Genomic DNA, 15,689 nt, shown 5'->3' with positions numbered 1-15,689 from the left:
AAAGCAAGGGACTGTCTGTTAGTCTAAAATAAGCTGTGTTGATGCCAAGCCTTTTAAAGATTGATTAACATAACATGTCCTAACAGAGATGCTGGAATTTGTATGTATTATAATTCAAAATTTGTTGAATAAAAATGAATATTAACTTGGATCATCATGTCACCCATTGTAAATGAAATATTATTTGTAAGATGAACAAATTGAACAGTATTATCCTTTTGAGGAAATTTATTTGAGGTACATTTTACTTATTTTGAGGTACATCTTAAGTAAAGAATTGGAATACTTCTCAAACCATAATACATTACTTTACACACACACAAAGAATAGAGATGATTAGTTGCATCAATTTTTTTTAACCCAAATTTAATTCAAGAGTCGCTGACACTTTTTGACAGGGAGAAGCTGAAAGGCAACTTTTAAATAGTCTACCAATAGATGGTGAGCTCTGTGATTCCACTATTTCTTTGTTTCCATTCAGAAGCAAAATAAATATATTGATATAATTAACCCCGATAGCAAATAACACTTTCATTCATTATTATAATAATACTTTAATCAATGATTTTGTCACATTTGCAGAATAACTCTTTTCAGTACCACCTCAATAAACTGCTCATAACATATTTGCAACCTTTGCGTTCAAGGTCTATTTTGAGTTCCTCGGTGGGTGGGGCTCTGACTCCGACCAATCAGAAGCGCTGTAGGACAGGAACTTCCTGCTTCGGACAGAAAGGAGTCTGCGAGCTGTTTTTCTTTGGTCAGCTGGTCGCTGCAACTCTCAGCTACGTCAACTAACAAGACAACAAGTTCACTTGGCCATTATTTACCAGCAGCTTTAAAAAAAAAAATGAGTGAACCGAGAACTCGGACTTCACACCAGGAAGTTGACAGACTTTAACAGAGACGACACCGCGTCTTCTTGGGGAGCCTGATGAACGGGGGAGGTTTATTGTCCTAGCTCGCTGGCTAACAGAAGCTATTTGTCTGGCTGAGTCGCCGAGATGGCTACTGGAGAGATGTCTTCACGGCTCACGTACCGTCGCCCGTCGGCCAGCATAAAGCAGGAGCAGGATGACGACTCGGACTCGGAGACCCAGCTGCTGGTCCTGAGGAGGTCGGACGGGCTGGAGTCTCAGGTCATCCACAGCGGACACTTCATGGTGTCATCGCCCCACATCGAGCACCCTCCGAAGAAAGGCTACGACTTCGACACTGTCAACAAACAGACCTGTCAGACCTATCACTTTGGCAATGCGAGGATGTCACTGCTCTCCATTGACGCTTCTCTGACCAAACTCTTTGAGTGCATGACTCTTGCGTACAGGTATGTTGTTTTAAACACATCTAGCCACCTTGCATGTATCATTTCTTCACCCAGCTGAGCTGACTTCAGTCCTGTGCAGATAAAAAAAGTCAGGCATGGGACACACTAGTGGGAAATTGCTGTCACGAGTCTTCTCTTCACTTAACTTCCTGCTTGACCACTCATGATTGTGCTGGAAGAAGGCCTACTCTACCCTTTATTTCAATTAAAGTACCAATAGCACCTAGTAAACAAAAAAAATACTTTTACTTATATGATTCTAACTCAAAGCCTAGATGTATTACAGTTATAATGAAAAAACAAAAGTCTTCAGATAAAATACTCCTCCCCCATGAATGATAACATTATCAGGTTATTTATGTTAATGCATTGGCAGCTTCCTGCTGTTCAGCCTGGTTTAACATATGTAATGTAAAATAGTTTTCTCCAGGGGTTTAGACTCCTTCCTAAAGGTCACAAGATCAATTTGGGGGGTCATGAAATGATTCATGGGGTACGAAAGAAGAAGGGAAAAAATTCTGCCAAATTTATATTTCTATTTCAATTTTGATAAATTACTTCTTTGGGCCCCAAACAGTTATTTGTGTAAGCCATCTGACGAATTTGATACTGATTTTAAGGGGTCCTGAGCCAAAAAGGTTGGAAACCACTAGTTTAATCCCAAACAATCCATTGTATTTTAAAAGCTTATCTTGTGTTTATATATAACGTACCACGAGAAATGTACTGGTATGTGGGATTCTACTGATACTTTGTGAGCACTGAAGCCAGGGCCTGCTGAGCTCAGATGACACTCTTATTGCTCCTGAAAATGAGATCTTTGCTCTAATTTAGGGTGAAAGAATTTAAGTAAGCAATAAGGATCAACTGTAACTCTAGCTGCCAGGAGAATTTAAGCATGTCTTGCCAAAGTTGCCATGTTATCAGATATCAGACTGACCGGAAACATGCCTTCTTTCATGACAGAATAGATTTTTGTTTTGATTGTGCTGGAATATTGGCAGGTGCCACTCCAGGCTTGTTTAGTCAATTTTCACATTATTAGATCTGCCTGGTCCTCTGATAATAATTGTTTCACTTATCAGTCAATTTCATTTTGTAATATTTTTCTTTTAGTCTCTAAAATGTGACAAATACTGAGAACTGACCCTCAGGAGGTAACAGTTCTCAATTAAATGTCCATAAATATTTTGGGTAGTCTGACAAACAGCATGAAAGAGTATTTAGTATTTCATTGTGTAAACTGAGAGTGATGATAATTAAAAGAAGTATTTCATAATGCAGCCCAGTGTCATGAAAAGGCAAACGAAGACAAAAACCAGGATAGTTGATGTTGATAAGTTTATAGGCTTCAGGCAATGTTAAAGAAGTATAATTGTTACGATACAAACTTAAAGGTGCTAATGGAAAGTCGGCTTTAAATACAGTTGATTTTAACAATATATTTAAAGGCAGGATTGGTCATCTTAATTATCTTTATTATTATTAATCAATTTCATTCGGCCCAAATGTAATGATTGGACAAACTACCTCGGTCTACCTGACTGTCTACCTTCACGTATTCTGTCCGTACACTCATTGCTCATTACTTGAGTCTTCCACAAGCTGCTAGCTTGACAGCTGTGAGTACTAACAATATCAATGTTGGTTGTTTACGTTCATAATGATCATTTTGTGGGAGTGGCTTTGGAGGGGGGGTCTGAAGAGACCGGCTGTCTGTTTTGCAGACTTTGGAACTTTCTCGCTGGATTTAGCAACTTAACAGAGCTAGTGCTGCTAGCTAATTTCATTGGAAAAGAGTTAGCAGTGCTGGACTGGGTTTTCAGTTGAATAATTTAAAAAATCTAGCTCACTCTTGCTAGTTTCAAGATTACCAACCCTGCCTTTTAGAGGTGAGTTGTAAAAGAAAATGCTGGGCTCACGTTACCCATGGTTCTGTTTACAGCTGTTGTGTTACTTTAGAGTTGGTGAAGAGCCAGCTGCTCAGAGGATTCCCTCTGACTTTGCTAATGGCACCCACTTGGATTTATCGGGCGGACTATTTATAGGCCTGGAAAGCACTACTACCAGTAACTGTTCTGCTGTTGTCATTCATTCCAAATGAAGAAGCACAGAGGAAATGTTCAAGAGAGAGGCTTTACTCCAAACAAGAACAATGTTTTCCACTATAATACTGGCTCTTATTTATTCATTGCATTGAGTTGGACTGCCTACCCACTAGTTGAAACCACGTTTTCATCTCCCAAGGACTAATACAGTACTAATACAAAAAGTAAGCACACAAACGATGTAAAAGGCTGGACAGGAAGGACAGAGTGTAACAGGAGAGGAAGGATGAAAAGAGGGAAACTGTGAGCTAACCCTTTTGGATAGGGATAAACATTTTTCTCTCAAAACAGATTGGAAATACAATTTTCTTGAACCTCATTCTCTCCTGTCCTGTTAAAGTGAAACATAAACTTCAGTCATGTAATTTAAACATTTTTATAATTTGATGCAGCTAACTGTTAACATGCAAAAGTGTTAAAACACTCAGTTAGACGTTTAACTTATTCTTATATATAGCAATTTCTCTAACAACGCAATTCAAAGTGCTTTCCATAAAGCATCTAAAGCATCAAAAAAGTAAAATTAAGTAAGTAAAAAAACATTTTTAATCTCAAATTTCCTTTTAAAATGTCTTTTTTTGGTAATTTGTAAAATAGACATGGTGTTGAAGAGCCTTGTGTATTGGCGTTAGGAGCCACATTCGGCCCGATCCGTCAGTGAAACAGTCATCTGACATGTAACTCTGGTCACCAATTGGTGCTCTCTTACCGTTTACTGAGTGATGTACGCTGGCTCAGTGTTACGGCAAGCCTCATCACCCTCATTAAGTATTAAGGCTTTAGTCATTGTCAAGCATCAGTATTGATGTCAAAATCAGGTTTGTAATGTGACATTTTAAATGATTCTGACAAATACAACATTCTTCCTGCAGGTGTCAAGTTATTCTAAGTTGAGTAAAATAGATTGATGATAAAACAAACTTTTAAAAAATCCTTGTTTGTTGTGTTATTGTGGGATAGAATATAAAGTCTATTGAATTTGTTTGTTTTTTAATCTTAAGAATATCAGGTTTCTTCTGCTAATAACACAAATGAGATCAACATGATCATTAAGGGTCTTAATTATAGTAGAGATATTGATCTACACAAGTTAAGCCATTGCATTTGATTCATATAATGTCTTGTGAGATTATTTCACTGTAAATTTTCTTTTCTTTTCAGTGGTAAATTGGTATCTCCCAAATGGAAAAACTTCAGAGGTCTAAAACTGCTTTGGAGAGACAAGATCCGCCTCAACAACGCCATATGGAGGGCCTGGTATATGCAGTGTAAGAGTTCCTTTTTAATTTAGTATCCATAGAGTGTAGACTGTATTGTTATTGTTAAAGTATTTAGTTTGAAGTGGTGGGCAGACTCCTCAATAGATCCGATTCTGTATATTGATTCATCTACATTTCTGCACACATTGCCCATTTTAGGATCCTTGATATCACCATTAATCCTCTTGGTTCCCATGTGTATGTTTAAAACAATCTACAATTTTAGAGTACACCAGCAGAATGTTCTTTAAATTACAGTATGGAGCTTGGTTCTGTTTTTTCTTTTACTTCAAGATAAATATTGATGCTGTCTTTGCAATTTGCTGCACTGGTATTGGTTTGTTTACATACCATAAGCAGTTTTGTGACATTGACTGATGGCATCCCAAAAATAAACACGAACTGGGTCAAGCTTTTCTTGAGTTACAAGCTTAGCTATGACCATTCTTTTGTCCACTGTAAGCAATGTGTGCTGCAATATATGTTAATTTAGGTTTAATTGTATTGTAAATGTTACTTTCCTGTTAAAAGTTGAAATTCAAATGGGGTTACTTTAAAGTTTTTTTTCTACCCCCAGATGTGGAAAAAAGGGAGAACCCTGTATGTCACTTTGCAACTCCCCTGGATGGAAATATGGACTTGGACGTCCATCGTCCTGCAGAGGTAAAGAAAAAAATGTAAATGTATTCAAATAGCAGTAGTGACATTGTGTTTTTTCTTTTCCTCCCATGGATATAATTTAATGTTCACTCTCTCAAGCACTTACTTGTCATTTTAGTTTAGTTTCCTTTGTCACATCCTTTTTTTGTGTTGTGTGTTTGTTATGGATTGTCTACCTCTTTCTTCTGCAGGGCAGTGCCACAGATGGGAAATGCTGGAAAAGACGAATTGAAATTGTCATCAGAGAATACCACAAGTGGAGAACATACTTTAAAAAAAGGGTATTGTAGTGTTCCATTTTTTATAAATGCACTGTAATAGTTCAGGGGGGATTATGGGTATTTTGCATATGTGTTTGTTTGATCATAAAACATTAAGATTCATCTAATGTTGCACTCACATTCTCTTTATAGTTACAAAAGCACAAGGATGATGACCTCTCAAGCTTGCTGAAGGTATGCAAAAGTGCATCATGCTCAACCCACCAACATGCTGTTAGTTCCTACATGAACATTACTATCACTATCAACCAGATGTTAATATTAATGGAATGAACTCATGCTAAACTATTCACCCTGGGGACAGCAGATGAAAACTAGCCTTTCTGGCTAAATCTGGCTCACTTACAGTTTGACTGTTGATTGGTGTGCATTGTCCCTGCAAAATAAACTAATAAATAAAAAAATATAATTACATACTTTGTAATGGATCACCTTTGACTATGCAAGCACAGTTATTTGGACTAATTCACTTGATTTAGCTTGTTACTTAATGACAGACTCAGATGTATGTCAAGTGCATGAAGTGTGGAGACAAAGTGTTGTTGATTAGTTTAGTGCCAGCCCATGTTGGCTGTACTCAACACTGCATGCTTGTGTGTGATTAACTGGCTTGGTGGTTGCATTTTTAACACTCAAAGGGACCAGAGGAGCAGTTATCGCTGTTTGGGGAAGTCTCTCCAGACATGCTCCGTGTCTCCTTTTATCAGGATGAAGAGACTGCTGTGCGCCGCCTGCCTCGTAGGCACAATGAAACACCTCCCCCCATGGAGATGGACCCCCTATTTGACATGGATGTTCTGATGTCTGAGTTTTCGGACACGCTTTTCTCTACGTTGGCCTCGCACCAGCCAATAGCTTGGCCTAATCCAAGAGAGATTGGTGAGAAAATCATTAGTCTATTTTATGAAATCAATAGTTGTTTTTTTTTACAATTGATTTGTTACTGGTGTCTTTTGTTTGCTGTCAGCACCACTGACATGACTTCTCCCTACCTTTGACTCTTTACCTTCCACAGCCCATGCAGGGAACGCAGACATGATTCAACCAGGACTCATACCTTTACAACCAAACCTAGACTTCATGGACTCATTTGATCCACTGCAAGGTAGGAGTAGGGCACCACCCATAGCTGCAGTAGTATTGCACACACACTAATAGTGCACACTTTACAGGAATCAAGCGCACATGTTCTTGTAACTCAGCTAAAGCAGTCGGCTTAACCTAACACAAAAAGTAGTGTTGTTTTACTAACCTCTAGCTAACATAGAGACTCTTGTTCCAGACTTATTTCACAGCCTTCGTCAGCCCACCTTCACATCTATTTTACCCACTGCACCATCTGTCACCCCTCAACCCAGCAGCAGCTCTCAATCACAGGTAAACACCAACCCAAGGCACAGCTCCTAACATACACCAACATCAGGAGAGTTTGTTCAAGGACTGTGTTAGTTTTCCTTGATGCAATACTTTTTTGTTGTTTTTTTGGTCATTTTGTGAGGCTTTCCGCCACATCTTCTACCATTTTTCTGTGTTTATGTAGTTACACAAAAAGTTTTAACATAATAATATTTCCAAACTTTATTTACAAAGCACTTTTCATACTTGACTTGCTCCTCAAATTGCTTTGTTTTTGAGAATGATTTTCATGCCGTAGTCCTCCTTGGAGCTCTCATAGAAGTAATCTTTTGCCATATTTTCTGTTGGGTCCATAAATGCAGCTTCACCATAGGTCCTTGTCTGACCTTTATCATTATATTATATCTTTTTTAACATATAAAAAAACACATTCGTAAATAAAACAATAATAATATATTACTTTTGGGAACAAAAAGACAACAGTAACTGTATCTGGGAGCCCGACCAAAGCCATATTTTGCAGCATGTTAGGGTAGTTAAGTGCATGTTCATGTACATATGTTAAGTTAAAATGATATTATAGAATAAAACATAGGCTTTAAACATGTGCATTTTGCAACATGAACTGAGTGAATAGAAAGACTGATATAAATGCTGCTAGTTTGACCGAATTTGTCCACAATTCTGTCAGTCTTTTGTCTCTACACTCCCATCTCAATAAAAACTGAAAGTTTTCATTATTGCAAGTAGGTTGTGCTTTTGAAGATGTTCCCTTTTTTTTTTTCATAATCTTAACCAGCACAAAATACAATTCTCGCTAATATGAACTTGCAAAGAGCTACGTCTTTACTGTTTCCTTTTACACTATAAGAAGAGACTGAGTGTGTTTGTTCCCTTTCCTTCATCCCTTGCCAGGCCCAGTTAATGTCGTCCATGCTCACAAGCAACAACATCTCCCCTCCTGGCCCCCTGCCGATCCCCTCTCCCATGGCCAGTCAAGCCAGTCGAACAGGTGGTGGTGGTGCTGGTGGTGGTGATGCTGAAGCCTATGTACAAAACTACATGCCTCTGTTTCCTGGGCAGGTGGCGCCCAGAGATCAAGCAGCAGTTTCCTCTGTCTCTCAATCATTATCCCATGATCCTCTGGTACAGTGCCTTCCAGGTCAGGACATTGCCTCAGCAGCACCCATGGTTCCATCGCCCTTGGACAACACCTCAGCACTGGATGAGACTGTAGAACCATCTGTGATTACACACAAGGCCTCCTCCACTGTCAAACTCAGCAATGCAGCAACCACCTTCAGCCACGCTGCAGACTATACGTCCATATCCACACAACCTCCAACTCCTTCTTCTCAACTTCAGTCCCTGTCTCCATTACCTGCCACGCCTGTCCAACTCCCTCAGACTTTTGCCCTGCCTCGCCCCTTTCAGTCATCCAGTGCCAACAAAAACCGCCCTGTGCAAAGGATTGCTCCTGCTAACGCCCTCCCCCCCTCCCACCTCATCCTCACAGGTCTGTCGTTTCTGGTCTCAAGATCAAGATTTTGGTTCTAAAATTGAGCATTTAACATTGTTTATCTATAGGTGGAGCTTTGTTACTTTAACTTAATCCCCACAAGATAGCGCTCAAGCCTTTCTTTTTCAGTCATATTGATTCACAACCATTTTTGTGCTCAAATCTGAGCCACTGAAGCTTGTACCCCTGAAAATGTCTTTGCAAGCACAGAAGAAAACATCTGCTGATATATTTACAATGGAACTATATTGGTATTTGGATAAATTGAGGAAAATAATCCCTGCAGCAAAAAAATACATTGTCATTTTAATTGTGGTCTGTAAAATCACATGAATAAATTAAATCAATATTAATTAAATAATATATTTTGGAATTTTAGAATCCAACTGTAGATATACTTGATATACTAGCTCTAATATAGTCTGAATATAAAATAAGGCTAATCATTTCTACAATTGGTTGCAGACCATGGTAGGAACCTCAACCCCTTAGCCACGAGGGTGCCCCTTGCTTTCCTTTTAATAGAACAGCTTATCTTTGTAAAATTAAATTTAAAGATATTAGATTAAAACTTTTCCAAACAGATGAAAGATGAAAAAGGCAGAGGAAACCCATTTGTAATAAATGATAACTCATTCATGGATGTTCAGGTATGAAAGCACATTAAACTGACTTACTGTCAATGTTCACCCTCTCAGCCCCTTTTCCAGGTCATGCCAATGCAGTAATTGTTACACCATCGCCTCTTAAAGCAGATGTGGTCCATAATACTGGAGTGGTCATCACTCCTTCTCAACTTGGAGGGGTATGTTTTCAGATCTTACACCACCGTGGGTCCTCACATTATTGAATTGCCAACATTTACATTTTATGTTTGTTTTTCTGTGATGTGCATAATTCATAAGTGTGCAATTAAAACTTTACTAATCTTAAAACTTAGGTGATCAGTTACAAAGTTGTAGAAAGAGCATATCAGCGCCTCTTTTAATTTCTTGTCTATTTGTTCTCTTTTCATGCATCTCAGACTCCTGGATTTCACGTTTTGTCTCAGACACAGAAGTCTCCCCAGCCGATTGTCCCCAAAGAAAAGTCTCCCAGCCGCAAAAGTCAGAAAGCCTCCTCTAGTGTCGGTGAGCCTTCACTCTACCCAGAGAGCACATCATAACTCCAGGCCGACAAATTGTTACAAGTTTGTGTTTTTTTTCCAGGTCACAGTCAGAGTGGATCAGATCAAGGATCACCACATGGGTTAGATCAAGTTCCTAGTCCCAAGTCACTGATCAGCAGCAGCAATATATCTCTGGTAAAGAATGAACAAAATCAGGTTTGTGTGTTTATGTTTCTTAACATAAATGGTTTGCTTGTGTGTTCGATACATTTTTGTGTGGATATTATTATTTGAATGACATATTGGCCCCTACAGGCTTGGGCAATTGTTGAATCTTTTTGGAATGAAAATTAAATGGCATTTTGTGTTAAAGCATGTAAGCCATAAACCCCAATGCTAAAAATGAATTAAGATACAGTAAGCCTGTGTTTAATATTTCCACTACTGTTTTGTGACAGAGCCGGAGGACAACATACATATCTGCTGAGCAAAAGAGACGATCAAACATAAACATTGGCTTTAAAACCCTCTGTAACCTGGTTCCCACTCTAAAGTCCCAATCAAATGTAAGTCTGTGTGTCTTCATAAAACATCCGTAATAGATTCATCACTATTGTTGGCCATGTTTGTGCACAGTTTTTGCTTCATATATAGTTCTAAGTATTTGATTTGCTCTTTCCCATCCGACCAAATGTATTTTCTTTATGCATTTAGATCAGTAATGCAGTCACTTTGCAGAAAACAGTGGATCACATTTGGAAGCTTCAACAGGAGAGGCAGCAGATGCTGGAAGAGGTCAAGAGACTAAGAGAGGAGATAGAGGAGATAAACACCTCCATTAGGTATCTTAAAACATTGTATATGCGTCACCCCTCTTCTGATATACAGAATTTGCACTCAACATATTCATTCTCAACTGTTTCTGTCTCTTCTCACTGCTTAACAACAGCTCCTGTCAGGAACAGCTGCCTGTGACAGGAGTCCCCATCAGGCGAAATCGCTTTGACCAAATGCAGGAGAAGTTCAATGATTATGTTAAGAGCCGCACTCTTCAGAACTGGAAGTTCTGGATTGTATCCTTCAATAAAGGCGCTCTAACACTGTATATTTCATATTAATAACAGAGTATTGTGTAAGCATTTGGCTTGTGCAGACCTCTTGTTCAGATCAGACTGATGCATGACAGAAGGAATTTATGTGATGATCGGAAGACTTAATAGAAAGTAAATGTAACACAACTGAAACACTTTAACACACGAAAGAAAACCAAGCTATTTTTATTGAAGGTTCGAATAGACCGACTTCTTTAAAACTTTATTGAGTGGCCACAGTGCCTAGAGGGTTAAAATATGATAACAAATGACAAAAGATTTACAGTGACAATTTTTTCCAGTCAAACTGTATTTTATAAGGTAAAATTTCTTTGTTGTTTTCTCCAAAATGCAGTAGCCATGTTGTTGTGGTCCAGGGCTTTAAGGATCTCTTGGTAGATCACCTAATGTTTGGCCCTATATACGATATGCAGTACTGCTCTTATTTCAAAACAATCTCTGATTTTGTTAGTTTCATACTTTTCAGGTTAGGCCACCTGCAGATTTAAGCATGAAGCTTGTAGCGGAACAAGCTACAGATGTGCGTGTTATAACTCTGGGACTCAAACAATTGGTCAGGAAGAATTTCATTCATCTCACTCTGCATTATAACTGATCCTTGACCATCATCCGTTCTAGTTCAGTATCGTTATCAAGCCTCTCTTTGAGTCTTTCAATGGGATGGTGTCAACTACAAGCAGCAGAGCTGTGTCAGACCACATTGCAATGGCTCGATCGTCACTGCTCCCTTCCAGCTCTCAGACCCAGTGAGTAAAGGACTATTTATTGTAGACATTCAGCATAAACAAACACAGACAGTCTTATTAGAAGTTTTGGATCATTTGCCACCCAGCAGTGACTTTCTTACAGCTTCAAACTGTTAGATCACCACTGTGTGCAATTCAATTACTCAAGGTTTTCAACTTCCTATCTGTCACTATCTCTGTATGGGTAAAGCTGTTATCAAGTTCAACACTGCATCTCATTTTTTAATGATGCATCAAATCACTCTATCTTCAATCTCTTGGGCAAATAAAGTGATGATCACACTTTCCAATCATTTTTACCTTCCACTTCCACGTCAAAATAATACGCCTTTGTTTCTCGCTCAGTCAGACTTTGGCAAGGACACTTAGTGGATCTGATAATGAAGGTGACGTCAAAAGATCTCTATCGTTGAAGTCACAGTTTTAGCTGCTCATTGGAGGATGGGTTGCAGTAAACTGCTAAGAATTTAGAATATTATCACTCCAACTTTACTCCATGTTGAGAGGGGTTGTCCCCTTAGATTTAATTATACAATGAATGACCTGTAGTCAAATTTTAAGAATTCCCCTGAGTCACTGTTGGTAGCATGGCCTACAGGGTTCTTATGCATACTGGAAAACCTGGGAGTGTTAAAGTCAGAGGTTATGAAAAAGTCTAGATAAATGACACATTGCCCACAGTTTCCTAAAACATTGAATATAACAATTTGTTGCATTTAAAATGGTCCCTAAAGAGATTTTCTTCTTTAGATTTTAGGGTTTCCTCCCACTCAGTTATTACAAGTAGTTGAGTTATAGAAGCGTTATTGAGCTGCCCAATCACTTTTAAGAATTGTGAATCTATTACATGCCTACTGTGTAGCACTCTTTAAGGATACATGGCACGCCAGTTAGCTTCAAAATGCTGTGTTTTACAGTCATGTCATGGTTATTAAAATGTGGTTTCTTTTTTTCAGTGGTGCTGAGTAGCCTCCGCCAGCTGAGCACAACCACGTCCATACTTAGTGATCCGTCCCTGCTGCCTGAAGAAGCCATCCACGCCGTCACACATACAGATGGGTGGCCTTGCTCTCAGAGGTGATGAGGTGACCCAGAAGCCACATGAGCCTTTTAACAGCAATCATCAAAATGACATATCACTGTTTACCTTAAAGACATTCAGCAAGGTCAACACGTCTTCCACAGATGCATGACTTCCCTGAAAAATAAATGAAATGAGAAATGCAAGCTAGGTCTGGCTTACTTTTACTCTGTATGTACGATGGTCATACATTTGTTCGGTTGTATATTGATTCTTGGGAATGGTGCACACAGGGAGCCCCACCTTTGACATTACATTTCTAACAACTGTGGCTCTTATGATATTTTATTTGAATGACAACAACTACTACTACCATCAACGGCTTTAGGTGAAGAGTTTCTAAATACTTTGGTGGAAGGTGGTACTGGTTGTTTGCTTTTTGAACAATATATTTAAATTAGAATCACTTTTATAATGTAAAAACAAACCATTGTGTTAAAAAGGGAAGTATTGTGTGATTGTTCATTATATGTACTCTCTCAGTTGTACAAATCTTATGGATAGGATGCTTTTTTCACAAGGAGATCAATGTGGGATTTTTTTAGGACTAGCTGGCTGTATAGTTTATGTGTTTTGGAAGCTCTTATACCTCCCAGAAAGTTTCACATCAGAATGTCTAGGATCGTCTGAAACTTGCTCTCTTCTGGACTGGTCTGTGCTTGATTATTACAAAAAAGCTGAGACCATAATTGTCTTTTCCATCCCTCATTTACTCAGGTGAATGTTATTTAGACAGTTAACAATAGTGTTTTCTTGGTGGGTTCCCACCCATGCTGAACATCTTCCTTCATTTTTTGCTTGCTCTGCCCATTTCCAGTAGGTTCTACTGCAAATTGTACAAGAAAGCAGTCATCTTAAATACAGTATGTTACATACATGGGTTTCTACTGGGCAGGTCACAGCATAATGGAGGGATATTACTTACAGCCCTCATAGGGAGCATACCTGAAATAGCAGTACAGATTATTTATATACTTCAGTATATTTACATGTACAGTGATTCAAGATCTTAGCTGAATGCACAGTAGTTGTAGATGTTTCCTGTTCTTTGTTGGTCACTCAGGACTGCCCTTGTCAGTGTAATTGTTTTCAATTCAGCTATGAACAAATTGAGTCAGGGTCCTTTACAGCAGGAAAACATGTCTGTAGAAGGGTACAGATTACATCACGTGGTTTGATTTAACAGTTTTTTTCCTCCTAATTACACTAATTTATAAGGTGTGCTAATCATAGACACTGGAGAAACAATCAGTATGCCATGTGAAAAGATGCAGCACACATAAACAGAGCAAATGTCATATGAAAGAGTAGTCTACCCGTCCATTCAGTTCATTGTTGTTGTTTCTGAAATCATATTTGACAGAGCGCTCTGTTGACTGCTTGAGAATTGGACAATGTGCAGGTTAACTTTCCATGTCTGAGTTCAGCCTTAAAGTCAAAGTGCCCTTACTCATGATCTCTGCAGGCTAATTAATATAGGCTTTTTCTTATTATTTGTGTTTCAGCACTCCTCAGGCAGACAATGATTTCGTTACTTGTGTTTTTACTTTCCTTTCTGCACAAAAACTCTGTTTACTATGAGTAGTAAATGGCACCACAGTTCTTATTTGATGAATGTGCAGCTTTTTAAGTGTTTTATTGTGAATTGCAGATTGGTTTTAATAGTCTATTTTACTTTTGAAATAATTGACCTGTTGATGTAAAGACTGCTCAATTTACAGTAACACAGGAAAAGCAGTCATCAAAATTGAACACATTACAGTGAAGCCTTATGACTTCTGACAGAAAGCCCAAATGTTCCACTTCAGCTTGGCATTTGTGTGGCAATTTTATTTGTTTTGTTCTTATCTCATCATACGATTACGGAAATGTATGTTATACCAGGTTGGATTTCCAACTTTTTGCTTTTTTTGTGAGAGGGGGTTTGTACCTGATGATGTACAGTATAACATTGCAGATTTGATCTGTCCATATTGGTTCTCCCCAAATTTACGAGTTTTATTTCAATTGTTTCAAGAAGTAAATATATTTTCTATATTCTGCACCGGAGTGTTTTTTGTTCACATCCTAAGTTCATGATACAAGTTTTAAAATGCCTTAAATGATTTGTATCACAATAAAAGCTACAAAAATGAAAAATATTGACTTGGTTTATTTTCAATGACATCCAGAACAAGTTTACTTTCTCATCCATATAAAACAGGGTTACAACATTTAATGTTTAAATAATTGAAAGCTGGGTAACTTAAATAAATGCAACATTCATACTAAGCAATGAAATCAAACTTTGGTTCAATGAGCTGTTTGTCCAGAAGCTCCAGTATACATTTGATATAAACATAATGGTCCCTTTCCTGCTCAAAGGAAGGCAGGCTGCAGTCCCTCTGGACTGCCTTGCCGCTCATCAGACGCTCCACATCCTGCATTTGCTGGCTTGTTTTCCGCAGCTGGGTTGACAGCTCCGGTGTCAGCTTTGACATTTTCAGCATGTAGCAGCGGAAGGAGGTGAGGTGGTGAGCAGTGAAGGGCTGCTGCTCCGGCACGACCAGCTCCGTCATGTTGTGGGAGAGGCAGGAGGTGTTGGACAGCAGTCCGGGTGCAGCCTGCAGGAGACGGACTTGATCAGTACGCTATAGAGGTGACCACATCAGTGAGTAACACCCGAGGATGTAGAGTAGTTTAAGTAGTGACAGTCTCAGCGTGATAATATAATCCCCCAAAAGTAGCCAAATTGTGGGCTACTTAATCGTTAATCAGAGCATCACAAGTATTTATGCAGATTTTAGAATTAGTTAATGCATGTAAAAAAAAAAAAGTGATATTTAACACTCCTGCATGTTAATATCATTAGGAGCTGCTTTTATTTGTAGGTTAAACTGATTTAATGAAGCACCATAAAGCTTACAAGGTGGGACAGAGCGGTCCGTATCTCCTCCCTCATCAGCCGAATGGTTGAGTTCAAGGCCCCGATTTTATTCCCAGGTCTGCAGGCTGCTTCTGCACTGAGCAGGCATAGGAAGATGATGACTGCAGCAGTTACAAGAAAGAGCACAGAGTAGAGATGAATTAGATTTGAACACACAAAAACACACACACACACACATGAAAAAAAAAAAAAAAAAAAAATATATA

General features: G+C 38.7%; 1 protein-coding gene across 1 annotated transcript; it reads left to right on the top strand.

Annotated features, from left to right (window-relative positions):
• Positions 1 to 724: 724 nt before the first annotated feature.
• Positions 725 to 14,683, top strand: mlxip (MLX interacting protein). The gene is given in 18 exon segments (XM_054611458.1): positions 725 to 1,327; positions 4,597 to 4,703; positions 5,272 to 5,357; positions 5,546 to 5,635; positions 5,768 to 5,809; positions 6,343 to 6,514; positions 6,651 to 6,740; positions 6,918 to 7,012; positions 7,907 to 8,507; positions 9,209 to 9,315; positions 9,535 to 9,640; positions 9,719 to 9,834; positions 10,077 to 10,184; positions 10,333 to 10,460; positions 10,568 to 10,691; positions 11,349 to 11,407; positions 11,409 to 11,476; positions 12,433 to 14,683. Coding segments are annotated over 18 exon segments (2,547 nt in total). The 5' UTR covers positions 725 to 1,004; the 3' UTR covers positions 12,558 to 14,683.
• Positions 14,684 to 15,689: the final 1,006 nt, after the last annotated feature.

The sequence above is a fragment of the Anoplopoma fimbria genome, chromosome 13 (assembly GCF_027596085.1).
Source record: "Anoplopoma fimbria isolate UVic2021 breed Golden Eagle Sablefish chromosome 13, Afim_UVic_2022, whole genome shotgun sequence".
NCBI classification, from domain to species: domain Eukaryota; kingdom Metazoa; phylum Chordata; class Actinopteri; order Perciformes; family Anoplopomatidae; genus Anoplopoma; species Anoplopoma fimbria.
Note: the sequence above shows the minus strand (reverse complement) of the source record. Positions and strands in the feature narration are given on the sequence as shown.